At 47.2% G+C, this 14830-nt stretch overlaps 1 protein-coding gene and 1 long non-coding RNA gene across 5 annotated transcripts; one reads left to right on the top strand and one right to left on the bottom strand.

Annotated features, from left to right (window-relative positions):
- Positions 1 to 6614: 6614 nt before the first annotated feature.
- On the bottom strand, positions 6615 to 13592 carry LOC131492543 (cytochrome c oxidase assembly factor 6 homolog). 3 transcript variants are annotated; one of them, XM_058696181.1, is made up of 3 exons: positions 13473 to 13592; positions 12636 to 12795; positions 6615 to 6938 (listed from the first exon to the last, which is right to left on the bottom strand). In XM_058696181.1, the coding sequence occupies exons 2-3, from the start codon at positions 12777 to 12779 to the stop codon at positions 6843 to 6845; spliced, it is 240 nt and encodes a 79-aa protein (XP_058552164.1). In that variant the 5' UTR covers positions 12780 to 12795; positions 13473 to 13592; the 3' UTR covers positions 6615 to 6842. The 3 variants fall into 3 exon arrangements, with proteins under 3 accessions (XP_058552164.1, XP_058552162.1, XP_058552163.1); XM_058696179.1 differs by lacking the exon at positions 13473 to 13592 and adding an exon at positions 13297 to 13449; XM_058696180.1 differs by lacking the exon at positions 13473 to 13592 and adding an exon at positions 13297 to 13466 and having other exon boundaries at positions 6835 to 6938; positions 12580 to 12795.
- Positions 10042 to 12637, top strand: LOC131492544 (uncharacterized). 2 transcript variants are annotated; one of them, XR_009252105.1, is made up of 4 exons: positions 10042 to 10211; positions 11637 to 11746; positions 11848 to 11990; positions 12429 to 12637. It is a non-coding gene; the product is annotated as an uncharacterized LOC131492544 (long non-coding RNA). The 2 variants fall into 2 exon arrangements; XR_009252104.1 differs by lacking the exon at positions 10042 to 10211 and having other exon boundaries at positions 11356 to 11746.
- Positions 13593 to 14830: the final 1238 nt, after the last annotated feature.

The following is a 14830-nucleotide window of genomic DNA, read 5'->3' as shown; positions in this document are numbered from 1 at the left end:
ATCCAAACTAGGAAATTAACTTTGATAACGGTGCTGTTCACTAACTGCAGACTACAAATCTGACCTATATTCAGATTTGTTACTTGCCCACTGACGTCTCTTTTCTGTCCCAGGAGCCACTCCAGGACGCTACATCGCTTTAGGGTTTCAAGTCTCCTTAGTGTCTTGTGATCTGTGATGGGGTCGCCATCTTTCCTTGTCTTTCCTGACCTTGACACTTTTGAGGAGTACTGGTCAGGTATTGTGTAAATGTCTCATAATTTGGGTTTGTCTAGCATCTTCTCATGGACTGAGGCGTCTGGGGTTTCAGGAAGGACACCGCAGGGATGACGTGCCCTCGTCCTCACATCGCAGCACGACCGTCACCTTGGTCATTTGTTGAAGGCAACGTTTGCCGTGTTCTCCTCAGCGAAGTTGCTGTTTTTTGCTTCCCGTGGTCTCTTTGTTAGAAGTGGGGTCACTAAGCCTAGTCTACGCTCAAGGGTAGAAGATAAGCTTCAACCTCTGCTGGGGGCACCTATTAAAACGACCATGGTAATTAATACTGTGGGAGAGATACCTGGGAGGCTATGCTGATAGGTGGCTCCTGTGTTGCCCACTCATTTTAGTACTTGTCAGTGGGTACTGCCTGCCGTGTTCTCAGGGCGAGAGTCCGTCTCCCTCACTTCTTCTACATCCATGACCTGGGATTCTGCTATAAGGAAGACTAGTCCCTTCTTATGCAGTCATTTGTTTAGATCAGCGTGGATGGCTGGCTCCTGTCCTTTTGACCTGTTCCCATTCTTCCATTCTTTTTTCTTTTCTTAAACCTTCCTTACTCTCTGGCAGTACACAGTGCTCCAGGCTCTTTTATTTTCTCCACCCTGGTTCTAGAATCAGACATTTCTCCAAGGACCACTGGTTCCAGATGTGCCCGTTGCTGCCCGAGTATCCCTGCAGGCCCTGTCGGCGGCTGGAGCTAAGGAATCTAGGCGTTTGCAACACATGTGCACAGAAATACAACATCTACGTCTGAATGTAAACGTGAATTCTTGGAGCTCTCGGACACCAGTCCAGCTCTACAGGGTTAATTCTGACACAGCTTATTTTTAACTGCTTTTTCTGACTTACACATGCTTCTCATTATTGTACTTTGAGAGTCGCTAACCCGGAACCTGTGAAATTTCGCAATTTCTGTAAGTTCTTTTTGTCTTGAGCCTTACAGGATCCAGTCAGGTCACCATTTTTCAAAGTCACATGGGTCAGCTCCTCTCTTAGCCATCCCTTCCAGTGAGTATATGGCATGTTTCCAATACGAGTAGACTCATTTGTCATTATCTACCTTCCAAACCGGAATCCCTCCAAAATCCTGGCTGATTTTAATGTGCATACAGAGTCACTTTTTAGCGTGCACAGTTCTTTGGGCTTTGACGAGTGCATACTCACGAATCCCCCACCACAGGGCCAGAGAAGACCCTTTTCCCCATTCCCAACCACTCATCTGTTTTCTGTGCTAATTTTAACCTTTCCCAGAATCCTGTAAATGGGAGCATATAACACGTAGCCTTTTGGGTCTGGCTTTTTACCCATAGAAAAATGCATGGAAGGTTCGCGCCTGTTGCTATGAGACTCAGAAGTTCAGTCCTTCTTATGGCTGAGTGGTATACCTGTTTTTCTGCTCCTCTGTTGTAGGAATCTGGGTTGTTTCCAGTTTGGGGCAATTATAAGTGAAGCTGCTATAAACACAGGTTTTGTTTTCAGTTCATTTGGTGAACTACCTAGGAGTGTGATTGGTGGCTCATAAGGTAAGCAGATGCTTCACTTTATAAGAAATCCCAAACTTTTCCAGAGGGGTTTTATTGTTTCGCATTCCCCTCAGCAGTGACTACGAGTTTCTGTTCGGTCGTGTCATCTGCCCTTGATACCGTCAGCTTTCTAATTTTAAGCCATTCTAATAGGTGTGAGAGATCATCCTCATTTTAACTTGCATTACTCTACTAACATGGAGCTTCTTTTCCTAATGTTATATTCAACACTATGAGTAGATATGCAACAATATTCACATAATCTGCCCATTTTTTTTTTTTTTTTTCAACATTTTTAATTTTTATTTTGGGACAGAGAGAGACAGAGCATGAACGGGGGAGGGGCAGAGAGAGAGGGAGACACAGAATCGGAAACAGGCTCCAGGCTCCGAGCCATCAGCCCAGAGCCTGACGCGGGGCTCGAACTCACGGACCGTGAGATCGTGACCTGGCTGAAGTCGGACGCTTAACCGACTGCGCCACCCAGGCGCCCCAGTCTGCCCATTTTTTAAAGCTTGGGTGGGTGATTTATTTTTGTCAAGAGTTGGAAAACTTCTTTATTCTGTGTACAAATTTTTTGTGTGATTTGTAGATATTTTTTTCCCCAGTCTTTTTATCTTTTTGTTTTCTTAATAGTATCTTTCACGCAGCATTTTTAGTTTTCATACAGTTTCAGCTTTTACAAAACTTTTGTCCTTTTCCAGATTGTGCTTGTGATGTCATTACATAAAAATGAAAATGTAGAATTCCTCTGTATTTTCTTCTAGGAATTCTGTAGTTTTGTACCTTACATTTAGGTCTATGATCCATTTTGAGTTTGTTTTTAGTAAGATGTGTGGTGTCAAGGTTCGCTTTGTTGTGTGTGGGAGGACACTTTCTCCAGCACCACATGTTGACATTCTTCTTTCTCCACTGAACTGCCTTGCAACTTTGCTCAAATTCAGTTCACTTTATTTGTGTGGGTGTCTCTCTGGACTCTTCTGTTCCACTGAGTTCAGTGGGAGTCCTTTGCCAATACCAGTTTTGATAACCGTACCTTTATAATAAGCCTTGAAATCATGTAACATGAATCATCAAACTTTTCTTCTTCTCAAAATTACTTTGGCTATCTTAGGTCCTTTGCCTTTCCATGCGAATTTTAGTATCAGCTTTTGTCAATAATTACACAAAAAAGCTTAGGATTTTGATTAGGGTTGTGTTGAACAATTGGGAGAATTTAAGAGTATTGAGAAAATTAAGACGAGTTTTCTAAATCTTGACTACAGTATATCTAATTAGATCTTCTCTGACTTCAAATATTTTGGGCTTTGTAGTTCTCAGATACAGTCCTATACGCAGATTTATGTCAAGTATTTTAATTTTTTTAGTGCTACTATAAATGGTATGTTTTTTGTTTTTTGTTTTTTTTTTTTTTAAATTTTTTTTTCAACGTTTTTAATTTATTTTTGGGACAGAGAGAGACAGAGCATGAACGGGGGAGGGGCAGAGACAGAGGGAGACACAGAAGCGGAAACAGGCTCCAGGCTCTGAGCCATCAGCCCAGAGCCTGACGCGGGGCTCGAACTCACGGACCGCGAGATCGTGACCTGGCTGAAGTCGGACGCTTAACCGACTGCGCCACCCAGGCGCCCCAATATGTTTTTTATTTTAACTTCCAATTATTCATTGTTGGTCTACAGGAATAGGATTTTCTTGCGTATACTGACCTTGTTTCTTGCCGTCTAAGATTCGCTCGGTTCTAGGAGCTTTTTGGTCAGTTGAGACTTTCTATAGAGACACCATCATTGCCACAAACTAAAGTTTGTGTTTAGCAAGACTTTAGGCATCGTATTTCCAATGCACTGGTTCACTTTGTGTCTGTCACGTTTTCGTAATTCTTGTAATATTTCACGCTTTCTCATAATGTTTATTACGGTGATCTGCAATCCGTGATCTTCGCCATCACTATTGAAATTGTCTTGGGGAGCAGTTAAGCATGCCCACGTAAGACGGTGAACTTACCACATTTGTCAGTTGTGTCTTACGTTCGTAGAGCCGGTTTCATTTCTTCCTTCCCAATTTGTATGCTTTCTCTTTCTTTTTTGTCTTTGAAGCAGCTAGGAATCCAGCACAATGTGGAACAGACATGAGAAGGGACTTCCTTACCCTACGGCTGATTTTAGGGAAGAAGCATGTATTATCTTCCTACATTAAGTATGATATTAGCTGTAGGGTTTTTTTTTATAGATGGTCTTTGTTATTTTGCCTCTGTTTGAAGTTCGACTTTTTTCTTCCAGTCTTCATTTTTTTTGTGCCTATATTAAAATGCTTATTCCCAGGACACACACCAGCCGACTTTCTTCACTATCTTAACTATAGAGGTATACTTCATTCTATTGCACTTTTCAGGTACTGCATTTTTTTTAGACATCGGAGGTTTATGGCAACTCTGTTGAGCAAGTCTATTGATGTCACGTTGCCAACACCATTGATTCCATGCCTCTGTGTCACATTTTAGTAATTCTCATAGTATTTCAAACGTTTCCATTATTATATTTGTTACAGTGATCCGTGATCTTTGGCGCTACTATTGTTAATTGTTCTGGGGCACCATGAGGGTGTCCATAGAAGGTGGCAAACTTAAAGCTGTGTGTGTTCTGACTGTTCCACTGACTGGCTATTAAGAACGAATGAACAACACTGAAATTAGGCCAGTTAATAACCCTACAGTGTCTCCCAGCGAAAGGAAGAATCCTACATCTCACCTTAAATCAGAAATGATTGGGCCTGGTGAGGAAGACATGTCCAAAGCCAAGACAGGCCAAAAGCTGGGTCTCTTTTGCCAAACAGCCAAGTTGTGACTGCAAAGAGGAACCCTTGAAGGAAGTTAAAAAGTGCTGCTCCAGTGAACACATGGATAGTAAGAAAGCGAAACAGCCTTACCGCTGATACGGAGGAAATCTGAGCAGTGTGCAGGGAATATCAAACCAGCTACGACGTTCCCTAAAACTGAAGCCTAATGCAGAACAAGGCCCTGATTCTTCCGTATTATGAAGGCCAAGAGAGGTGAGAAAGCTGCGAAGGAAAAGTTTGAAGCACACAGAGGCTGGTTCATGTGGTTGAAGGAGAGAAGCCGTCTCTATAACCTCAAAGTATAAAGTGAGGTAGCAAGTTATCCAGACCTACCAAGATCATCAGTGAAGGCGGCTACACTCAACGACAGATTGTCAGTGTAGGCAGAACTGCCTAACTTCTTTTTTTTTTTTTTTTTTTTTAATGTTTATTTATTTTTGAGACAGAGAGAGACAGAGCATGAACGGGGGAGGGTCAGAGAGAGAGAGGGAGACACAGAATTTGAAACAGAGAACTGCCTAACTTCTATTGGAAGAAGAGGCCATCTACGATTTCTCTAGCTAGGGAGCAGGAATCAGTGCCTGGCTTCAAAGCACAGGCTGCTTGTCTCGTTAGGGGCTAACGCAGCTTTAACTAAACGCAGTGCCTTTAACTAAAAGCCTGTGCTGGGGCGCCTGGGTGGCTCAGGCGGTTGAGCATCTGACTTTTGATTTCAGCTCAGGTCATGGTCCCAGGGTTATGGGATCAGCCTCTGTGCTGAGCATGGAGCCTGCTTGGGATTCTCTCTCTCCCTCTCCCCCACTCTCTAAAATCAAATAAAGTAAAAAAATAATAATAATAATAAAATAAAGGCCTGTGCTGTATAAATGGAACAGAGCCTGGATGACAACACATCTGTCTACAACATGGTTTTACTGCAGGTTTTAAACCTACTCAAAAAGTTTCCTTTCACAGTATTACTAATTGGCAATACACCGGGTCACCTATGAGCTCTGGAGATGCACCCAGATTGTGGTTTTCATGCCTGCTAACACAGCATCCATTCTGCAGCCCGTGGATCACGAAATTTCAGCTCCCAAATCTTATTAAGAAATACACTAGAGCTGCCGGAAAGAGTGAACCCCTCTGACAGATTTGGGCAAAGCACACCTGGAAGAGGACTCACCCCTCTAGATGCCATGAAGAATATTCATGACTCATGGGAAGAGGTGAACATCATTAACGGAGTTTAGAAGAAGTTGACTCCAGCCCTCCCGGATGACTGTGAGGGATTCAGGACTTCAGGGGAGGGCGTTGCTGCAGCTGTGGTGGAAACAGCGAGAGCGGAGCCGGAAGACGGGACTGAATGAACGGCTGCAATCTCACGTTAAAACTTGATAGAAGAGGCAGGTGCTTCTTAGGGACGAGCCAAGTGGTTTCGTGAGGCGGAATCCACCCGTGGTGAAGATGCGGTCAAGTTTCTTGAAATGCTAACAAACAGCAATAGAATATTACAGAAACTTAGTTGATAAAGCAGCAGCAGGGTTTGAGAGGATGGACACCCAACGTGGAAGAAGCGGTACTGTGTGTAAGATGCTGTCAAACAGCACTAAGATATTACGGGAAATCGCTTGTAAAAGGAAGAGTCAACCCGGGGCAAACTTCATTACTTTTGAGAGAATGCCACCACCCTGATCAGCCGTCCACATTAAGACCAGCCCCTCCACCAGCAGGGAAGAAAAAAGTACAGCCCACTGAAAGCTCAAATGATGGTTATCTTTTTTAAAGTACGTGCATTGTTTTTTTAGACATAATGCTCTTGTACGCTTAAGACTTCAGTATAGTGTAAACGTAACTTTTATGTACCCTGAGCAATCATTCATCTGACTGGCTTAGTTGTGCTCTTTGCCTCATCGAATGGTCTGGAAGCGAACGTGCGCCATCTCCAAGGTCTGCCTGTATTTGTGTCTGTCATATTTGCCTACTACTGACGCTCCAACCAAAACAAACAAGAGTACATGGGTTTTTATAATAGGCTTTAATTTTTCTTAAAATATAGATTTCTGACTACATTAAAACTAAGCATACTTCATACCATTTCGACTCTTCATAGTGTGAATGATGGAATCTGTTACTTGACCATTTGCGTGTGGAACAAGTACTGATGGTGAGTCCCATCATTGCCACGGTCAGCGGAGCATTGGCGAGAGAATCGTTTTCAACCCTTCTGACAAGTTCAGGAATAGCCTAGGACTTCACAGTTGGTTTTGAAGGCTGGAATTGTCCTGCTTCAAATTTTTCTTTGAACTTTAAGTAGTCTCTTCTTTTATCAAAATATTTTATCTGTTGAGAAAAAAAGTGAAGTTAAGGGAAACTTTTGCAGTTTAGAAGAAACAAAAGCACACATTTAGTTGAGTAAGTGGTGTAAGTGACTTGCATTCTAGAATCATTTTGAATCCGTGCATATGATACATATGTCTCCAAAGAGGATGAAAACCAGTGAGCCCTGACCCCTTTTGAGTTATAGATCCTGTTGAGACTTCAAAGAACCCACGAACCTTCTCGAAAAATGCCCCTGTGCCTGGATGTATGAATCTTGCCATGCAGGCTGAGAGAGTTCATAGGTCATAACACTCATGATTTAAAGACATTGTACAAGTTTTTATCAACTGTAGTTTCAATAAATTTTGTAGTTCACCAACCATATTTTTAGCAAGGTGATCTCATCCAGAAACACATGGTTAAAAATTATACTTATAAACTAATTTATTGAAATTTTACCATCCAAAGACGTCCTCTTATTTACGTCCTCCTCTGGCCTAGGGAATTTGAAGTATCTTAAAGCCCCATATCCTGAAACAGTAAAATTCCAGCAGAAAATCAAGGTCAACCACAAAACTCTCCGTGTCTATATCTGAGCTGCTCTGCAGACCAGGCAAAGGCAGAATACTACACGTCTTCACTGTCAGAATAAACAACACTAGTTCTTTTGATAAAAGCCCTCCTTAGGCTCCACTAAATAATTTAAGAATTAAATCCTAAGTGAAAATCAGACTGAGAATGTAAACCTATCTCCAGCTGGAATGAGAGACACAGACCATTTCTCCCCAGGACACCGCAGCCACAGAACGTCCTGACAGACCCCGCTAAGGGACTACTGCTTTCTGCCTCACCAAGAAACCTTGTCCTCTGCAACCAGAGACTATCAGAAATTTGCTGTTAGTGGTTCTATCAATAAAAGTGAAACCTCTTACCTTTGCCTGGAGGATCTAAGGCAATCTAACACAAAGCAGCAGCCTTCATTTCCAACCCAGGGGCAGGATCTCAAGGGATTTCTGAACACGATATTCATCTTTAAGAAAACAGGACCCTTGGTCCCCTTCTCAGTCCGGAGCTGACAATGACCTGTTTAGATGCAGCCCTGTTTCATTTTAACTTTGCCTGTATTCCATCCTGCCCCTATGCCTGGGGAGGACTCCTTTCCTCCGGTTGGTGAGGTGCCCACAGTTCCTCTGATATGTGGCCTCCCTCCCCGGTTATGTGTTAATATATCTGTCAGACTACAGATTCACCCCTGGTGGCTGGGACGGGTGTTCTTTATTAAAGATCCCACAGGAAGAAGTGGACAGGGTCTGGACATCTGTGGCAAGTTAACAGATCTTTGTAACATGTCACATTGCCAACCACTTAACCGACAATTCCACGTAGACGTCCTACTAACACCTCGGTCCCAGCCGCCGCTTCAAACGCGTCTGTCCTCTAACACTTCAGTGGATGCGCCCATACGCACCCCCACACTTCGATCCCGCCCCCTCCTCGTCGCTACAGCACAGGCCCTCCCTTCTAGCTCGGATTGTCCCAACAGCTCCCGAACTGGGTTCTTGACCCTCCTTGATCCGTCTGTCGTGCTGCTGCCAGGCATGATCTCTCCCCAGCCCACAGCTGGTCCCATCCCTTGCTGGAAGGTCCTTCCCGGTATCCCTGCGCTTAAAGGCCCACATCCAAACTCCTCAGCAAGACAGACAAGGCCATTCATGGCTTGGTCTCTGTCCTCCCTGAATGTGCCACCAGTCCCGGAAATGCCGGCCCAACAGAGCCCCTCCAGCTCCTAGATGCGCTTCTTTCTTGCGCACTGTACTTCCAGGCCTCTGTGTGCTCCACCCTCTGCCCGAACCGCTCTCTTCCCAGGCCTTCCCCTCCTCGGTTCACAGTCCAGGATCCTCGACACGCACACGCGCTGTCTCTCTCCAAGCCAGTAAGCCAACGAGCAGTTACCAAGAAGGACCGTGTACGCGAAATGCTAGCATCCTCTAAGCCGCTACATGAGATACAGGACAGCAGTGCGAACGCCAACGCTCTGGAATTTCTACAACGTATCAAAGGTTTATACGAAAAAGACAGTATCTGAAATTGATAATGGGATCGGGTCTCTCGGATGATGCCGGAATGATGGATCTCATCCCTGCTCCTTCCTCTGCTGAACCGACAGGAGACTTTACACGGGACTGTTACACAAGTTAGGCTGACGAGCGCCATTAAAAGCCACAAAGCAAGAGCGAAGAGTAATTCGTTGTGGTGACAGCTAGCATTTCAGCTGTTTGCCACGCTTCTTAGGTAACAAAGGTCCTTTTTGTACTTGACCTCAGCTGATCTTGGACAAGTCACTTCACCTTTCTAAGCCTTAGGTCCTACCATGTAAAACACATAAGTACTCACGAGAGTGAATGAAAAATAAAGCTCATAAAAAAAATGTCTCACCCAGGATGGACCCAAACGATACTTGCATTTCTGACCCCTCCCTGCCCATGTACCCCCCCCCCCCCGCCTTCTCACACACCGCTCCGGAAAACATCTTTCCGTTTCTAGACTCTGGCTACTGGGGTAAGGCTGCAACAGCTGATACCTGACCAGAGCGCTCCGGTGAGGCGGGAGGTGGCTGAGAAAGAGCACCACACTGCAGAATCAGACCGTTTTTAACCAGGAAAGCGGCCACCACGGTCAAAGGCTGCAGAAGTCAATTCCAGTATTTTGCCGCACTACCCACCACCCTCCTGCATTGGGGTTGGCTTTGCAGGCTACGCTCATTCTCTCCACCAACACTCCCGTCCTAATGCTCGGGGGGGCTCCAGTGTCTGCGGGGTCAGTCCTTCCGTGGCCCAGGCCTCCGGGCTCCTTGACCTCATCCGTGACCTTGTCCCCCAACCTTCCTCCCAGGACCAAAGTGTAGGCCTCGGCCTTCCCAATAAATCCAGCTTTTCCGTAGTCCCAATTCTGAGCATCCTGCTCTCCAACCACCAGCTCTTCCCTTGCTCTGTGAGACCCAGACGCCAATAACCCACCCGCCACCTTGTCACTGGCTCCCTCTCCTTTCCTCATGCTGCCTCACTGCCAAACTCCAAGCTTTCCAACGGCTTCTCGCAGCACTCAGAGTAAATGCCACGCCCCCTGTCACATCTCCAACCCTGACTTCCGCTACTCTCTCCTTGCTGTTCCTTAAACAGCAGGGCCGTTGTGTTGTCCCGCTGCCCTCCTGAGGATGCTCCTTCAGTACGCCCCGCAGTGAAGGCTGACGCCCTGCTCTCCGGGCCTGTGTTGATGCAGGTGGCCATCACCGAGGTGAGGGGCACGGGAGGAGAGGCCTGCTGGGTACAGGATGGGGAGGAGTTCAGTCCTGTGTACACAGAGGGCAAGGTTGGTGCTTGTGAACATCTAACTAGACCGCTCGACAGGTGCCTCCGGAGCTGGAGCTGCAGACTGGGCACCAACTAAGACCAGCCTGCCCCGGGAGAGCGGGCACACCTTAACACGCGTAGGCAGGCGTTCCAAAAGGCGTGGCTGCTACACACGCAGGGGGAACTAGGGCAGTGAACCCTAAAGGCGCCCAGGGAGAAGGGGCTCTTGCGTTTCAACGGACTGGAAACTTAGGACTGAGGTTCAAGAACAGCAGGAGGCTCGTGCAGGCTACTTTCAGGCATCTCGGTGTCGCGGGGCAAGCACAAGCGGCAGCGTGTGGAGAAGGGGAAAGCGTGGGGTCTGGACTCAGACTCCTGGGCTCAAATCCAGGCTCCGTGCTTACAGGTGATTTCATTTCAATGTGCCCGGGGTCCCTGTCTGCAAAACTAGGTGACAGCTGCTATGAAGAACACATCTGAGGTGCTCAGAGCCCGTCCTCAGTAAATAAGAGGCGTGGCCAGGACACAGGAACCTGGGGAGAGGGCTGGCCCTCGGGCTGCAACATTCAGCCAGTGTCAGAATGGAAGGGACACAGAATGTAGAAGCAACTGGCTGGCAGTAAAAACAAACAAAAACCAAAACCCAAAACAAAATCCTTTATGATGCAGAGAAAGAAGGTGCCCTGAAGGTAGGGGAAGGAGAGGGTCTGCTAAACCCTGGGTTGGACAGAAAGCAGTGGCTTTCCATGGAGAAAGGATAAAAATAGGACTGAAGTGCGACTTTGCCAGGGGCTGAGACCATGATTCCCAAGGGTGGTTACTGTCAGAATCACCTGTAGAACCACAGCCAGTTTGAAAAGCTCAGGTTCTATTTCCAGACTTTCAGCAAATCAGAGGTGAGGTCTGGGACATGGCTGTTCAGCAAATGTCCACATGATTAAGACGTAATCTGAGTGGAAAATCAGGGCAACACTTGTCAAAAGACCAGTCTAGTGACAAAATTCTGAGAAAATGCGGGGGTGGGGCGAGAACGGAACCAACATCCCAGCTGTGACCCGCCTGGGGGCGGGGGGCGGGGGGGGGTGCCTAGTCCTGCCCTGTTCTCAGCAACCCCTTGTGACCACAGGCCCGCAGGGCCCAGTGGGAAGGGGGCAGCACAGGCAGCAAAGGGATCAGGGCCTTCCAGGAATCGGGTTTGATCAGCCCAAACTCCACCTGCTAGTTAAACCAGGGAGTTCACAGTGCATCCGGCTAGTGGGCAAACCAGGGAGGTATAACATTTTTTTTTTTTTTTTTTTTGCCTAAATCATGATGCAATCTGATCACAAAGCCCCACATTTATCAGGTTTCTGTTTGTGTGTCAAGTTAGACATTGACTCTCCATGGGAATCCCATGAGGTACATGGCATGATGCTGATCTGACCAGGAGCTCATCTAAAGCAGGTTCTCGGACTGCCTCACTCCCTGCCCAGCCCTCCGGTAGGACCCCCCCGCCCCGGCCCTCCACCTGGTCTCCCGCACGCCTCCCGCTCCTCATCTAAAAATGTGGCAAAGACCCTAAAAGCACGTCTCATCTCTAGGATGATCTGTTCGCACGCTACCTAGCACACTCTGCAGCAGCACGATGGGAGTGAAAAAGCACAGACAAATTCAGGTTCAAACCTTCCATGGGCCACTGGGGCCTGACTTCGAACTGCAGTTCTGCCACTGACGGACCAATAGAGTAAGTTATTTCAATACCCCAAGCTTCAGATGCCTCCTCTGGACACAGAGCAAACCGCCCATCTGAAAGGATGCGGATACAGGAGTGCCCACCACTTAGGACCATTTGCTGAGCTCAATGTTAGTTCCCCTCTCCACCCACTCCCAGAAGGGCAGGCAGTACAGAGCAGGGAAAGGCCTGTCGGGGATGCATCTGGGGCGGAGGGTGGCAGAAGCCATCATAAGGGCATCCTCTTCTATTTTCTAAACCATTCTCAGAGCATTTTGGGTTTATGGCCCTATGATTTGGGGTGGGCGACAGGGAATGCTTTATTTCCGACAGTAGCTCTAGGCCCATGAATTTGCCGACCCTTGCCCAAGATTCAAGACTCTTAAGATCCTGGAGAAACCTACCCATGTAGTGGGTCACAACTTTTGGTTACTGTCTGTCTGTTTTCAGTGATCTTTAAAGTATCAGGTAACATCTCCCAAATGCCTCCCTGATGTAAGTGCACAAAACACGCCTGGATTACCAGAGGTCTCTCTGCTGCTCACAGAAACTAGATGTGACACGCCTCGGACAGGGCTTCATTTCGTCATCGACCACTCACCCTGTAAGCTCTATGCATTTTAACAGCGGAGAGAAACGCATCCGAGTGTGCCTTACCCACTGTTGGGGACAACTCGATTCAAAAGAGCTTCTTAACTTCTTGCACTGAGAAGCGTCCTCTGTGTTCTCATCTAAACACTTCCAGTACTCATCCCGGGCTCCCCAGCAAGCCTGCCTTTCTTTCATAGAAGGGGCCGCCATTCCCAGTGGGCTCCAGCTGTCGGCAGAAATAACATGTGACATTAACGAGGAACTGGTCAATTCACAGATAACGCCTCAGTTCCCTCCCACCTCCTCTTTTTAATGATGCAACTGACATCAATCAGTTCTAAATTAACGATCCCATGAGAACACCTGCTTTTGAAGCTTAGCTCCTACTCCATGGAACCGCATCCACTGCTGGGTGACAGCCTGGTCTCGGGAAGCCCAAGTTAGAAGTAAGGCTCTGGCACGGGGCTGTCACTTAGGGGAGCTCATTTATCCTCTAGGACCTGCTGCCCATCTGTGAAACGGGGTAGCAGTGCCTAGTTTACAAGGTTGCCGATGGAACCAAACTTCTGCACAAACAAGTGCACGGGGACAAAATCACCCCGCAAGGGCCAGGAGTGCTACCCAGGCCTGCAGAAGAGGAGCCCGAGGAGCGCGGAGTCGGTGACCGCCGCGTCCTCGTTCCACGCTCGCTCGCCCGCCGGGACCCAACCGCGCGCTGACCTCTCACCCGCCCAGAACCAGGTTCCCTTCGGCACCGACGGGGGTGTGGGGGGAGGCAGGGGTCATGCAGCCCAACAAACTGGGGGAAGAAGGCGCGGTGCCGAGTCCTGGCGCCGGAGCGTCGCCTCGCCCGCTGGGGCTCGAGCCGGTGTTAGAACACCCCACCCTGAAAAAGCAACTCACGCGGTGAATCCGCCCTCCAGCTTGGAATGACCCTTACGGGATCCCGTTCAGGGTTCGAGGAAGGTGGGACTTCCGCTCTTTCGTATTGCAGCTACTTCCTTCCGGATCTCCGGTGTTGTGGGAGGCGGCGCCTGGGGGTGTGGAGGTGGAGGCTGGGTGTGACTCTGTCACCGCTTAGAGAGGCCTGAACCTTACTGGTGTGTAAAGCCTCACCCCCCCCCCCCGCCCACCCCTCAGCTTTTAAAAGTTATGAGGAACTGTGCTCCTTTCGTAAATATCAATGGCTATGTATATTTCCTCCAGCGCTGCCTGGAAGGCTGGACTCGCTAACCCTGCGGGAGAAGGCAGTTTGGGGTGGAAATTTGCCCCTGAGGGATAAGAGCTAGACAAAGTGTTACAGATGAAAAGCCTGACTCATCTCTTCCTAGAGAGAGATACGTAGAGAGACAGAGATGGAGATGATAGAGGGAGGGAGAGGGAGAGGGAGAGGGAGAGAGAGAGAGAGAGAGAGAGAGAAAGATGGGGAGGGGAGGTGGGGGAGAGGAAAGAGGGGAAGAGAGATGGGTAGAGAGGGAAAGGGACACGACCCAGAAGACTTGGCAAAAAAGTGCATCAAGCTGCGAACCCTAGGCTTTGAGCTCCTAGCCCCCTGGTTGAGATTTCATCCTGGTACATTTCTCAACATCACCAGCTTGCCTTGAACCCTTGAGGCTTGGTTCTGTGCAAAGAAAATGTCTTTTTAGTTGGTATTTGGAGACATCTAGTGAAAGAGAATGTGAAAGCAAAGTGTCGTTCAGCTGAGATGTGATAGTTAAAATGTGAGCCTGATTATAGTTTACAGATAGGATCTGTGGACTTGGATATAAAATTTGTGGAAAGGTAGCACAAATTGGTCAGGAGAATGGAGAAAATCAATATCTGTAATATTGATTTAGTCTTGTGGCTTTTTACTCCCCAAACGCCAAGGTATCTTAAAACAGAATGAAAAGAGCTGCTCCAGATATTTCAAAAGTATGCTTTTTCTAATAAACAAGTTAATATCTCTGAGCAGAATCTTTAAAAGCACGTTTATGGATAAAGATCAGTCAGTCATCTGCTGTCTGGTTCTCTTAACATATTCCACCTGCATCATCTAATCCTGTTGTGAAGTGCTTATAAAACTCATAAACAATGTACAGTTCTGCATTCGATGCAGGTGTTTGATATTTTCCAAATTAAATATATGCAGATTTTCAGGGCAGCTATGTGAAGCTAAGTACTACCAAACATATGTTCTACAATATGGGAAGTATTTCTGTAATAGTTAATGGACTCAGATGATAGTGGAACGCTTTATCTTTACCGCAGCCACTCATTTC

This window comes from Neofelis nebulosa, chromosome 13 (assembly GCF_028018385.1).
Source record: "Neofelis nebulosa isolate mNeoNeb1 chromosome 13, mNeoNeb1.pri, whole genome shotgun sequence".
NCBI lineage: Eukaryota > Metazoa > Chordata > Mammalia > Carnivora > Felidae > Neofelis > Neofelis nebulosa.
Note: the sequence above shows the minus strand (reverse complement) of the source record. Positions and strands in the feature narration are given on the sequence as shown.

What these genes read in the sequence shown, in the direction of transcription:
- LOC131492543 (XM_058696179.1), bottom strand. Translation starts at nt 13,355, where the DNA reads ATGACCCCTGCCTCCCCCCACACCCCCGTCGGTGCCGAAGGGAACCTG. An exon ending in GGGAACCTGGTTCTGGGCGG is followed by an intron (nt 12,796 to 13,296) that starts GTGAGAGGTCAG and finishes TTCTGCCGACAG; the next exon opens with CTGGAGCCCACTGGGAATGG. An exon ending in CGAGTTGTCCCCAACAGTGG is followed by an intron (nt 6,939 to 12,635) that starts GTAAGGCACACT and finishes TTTTCTCAACAG; the next exon opens with ATAAAATATTTTGATAAAAG.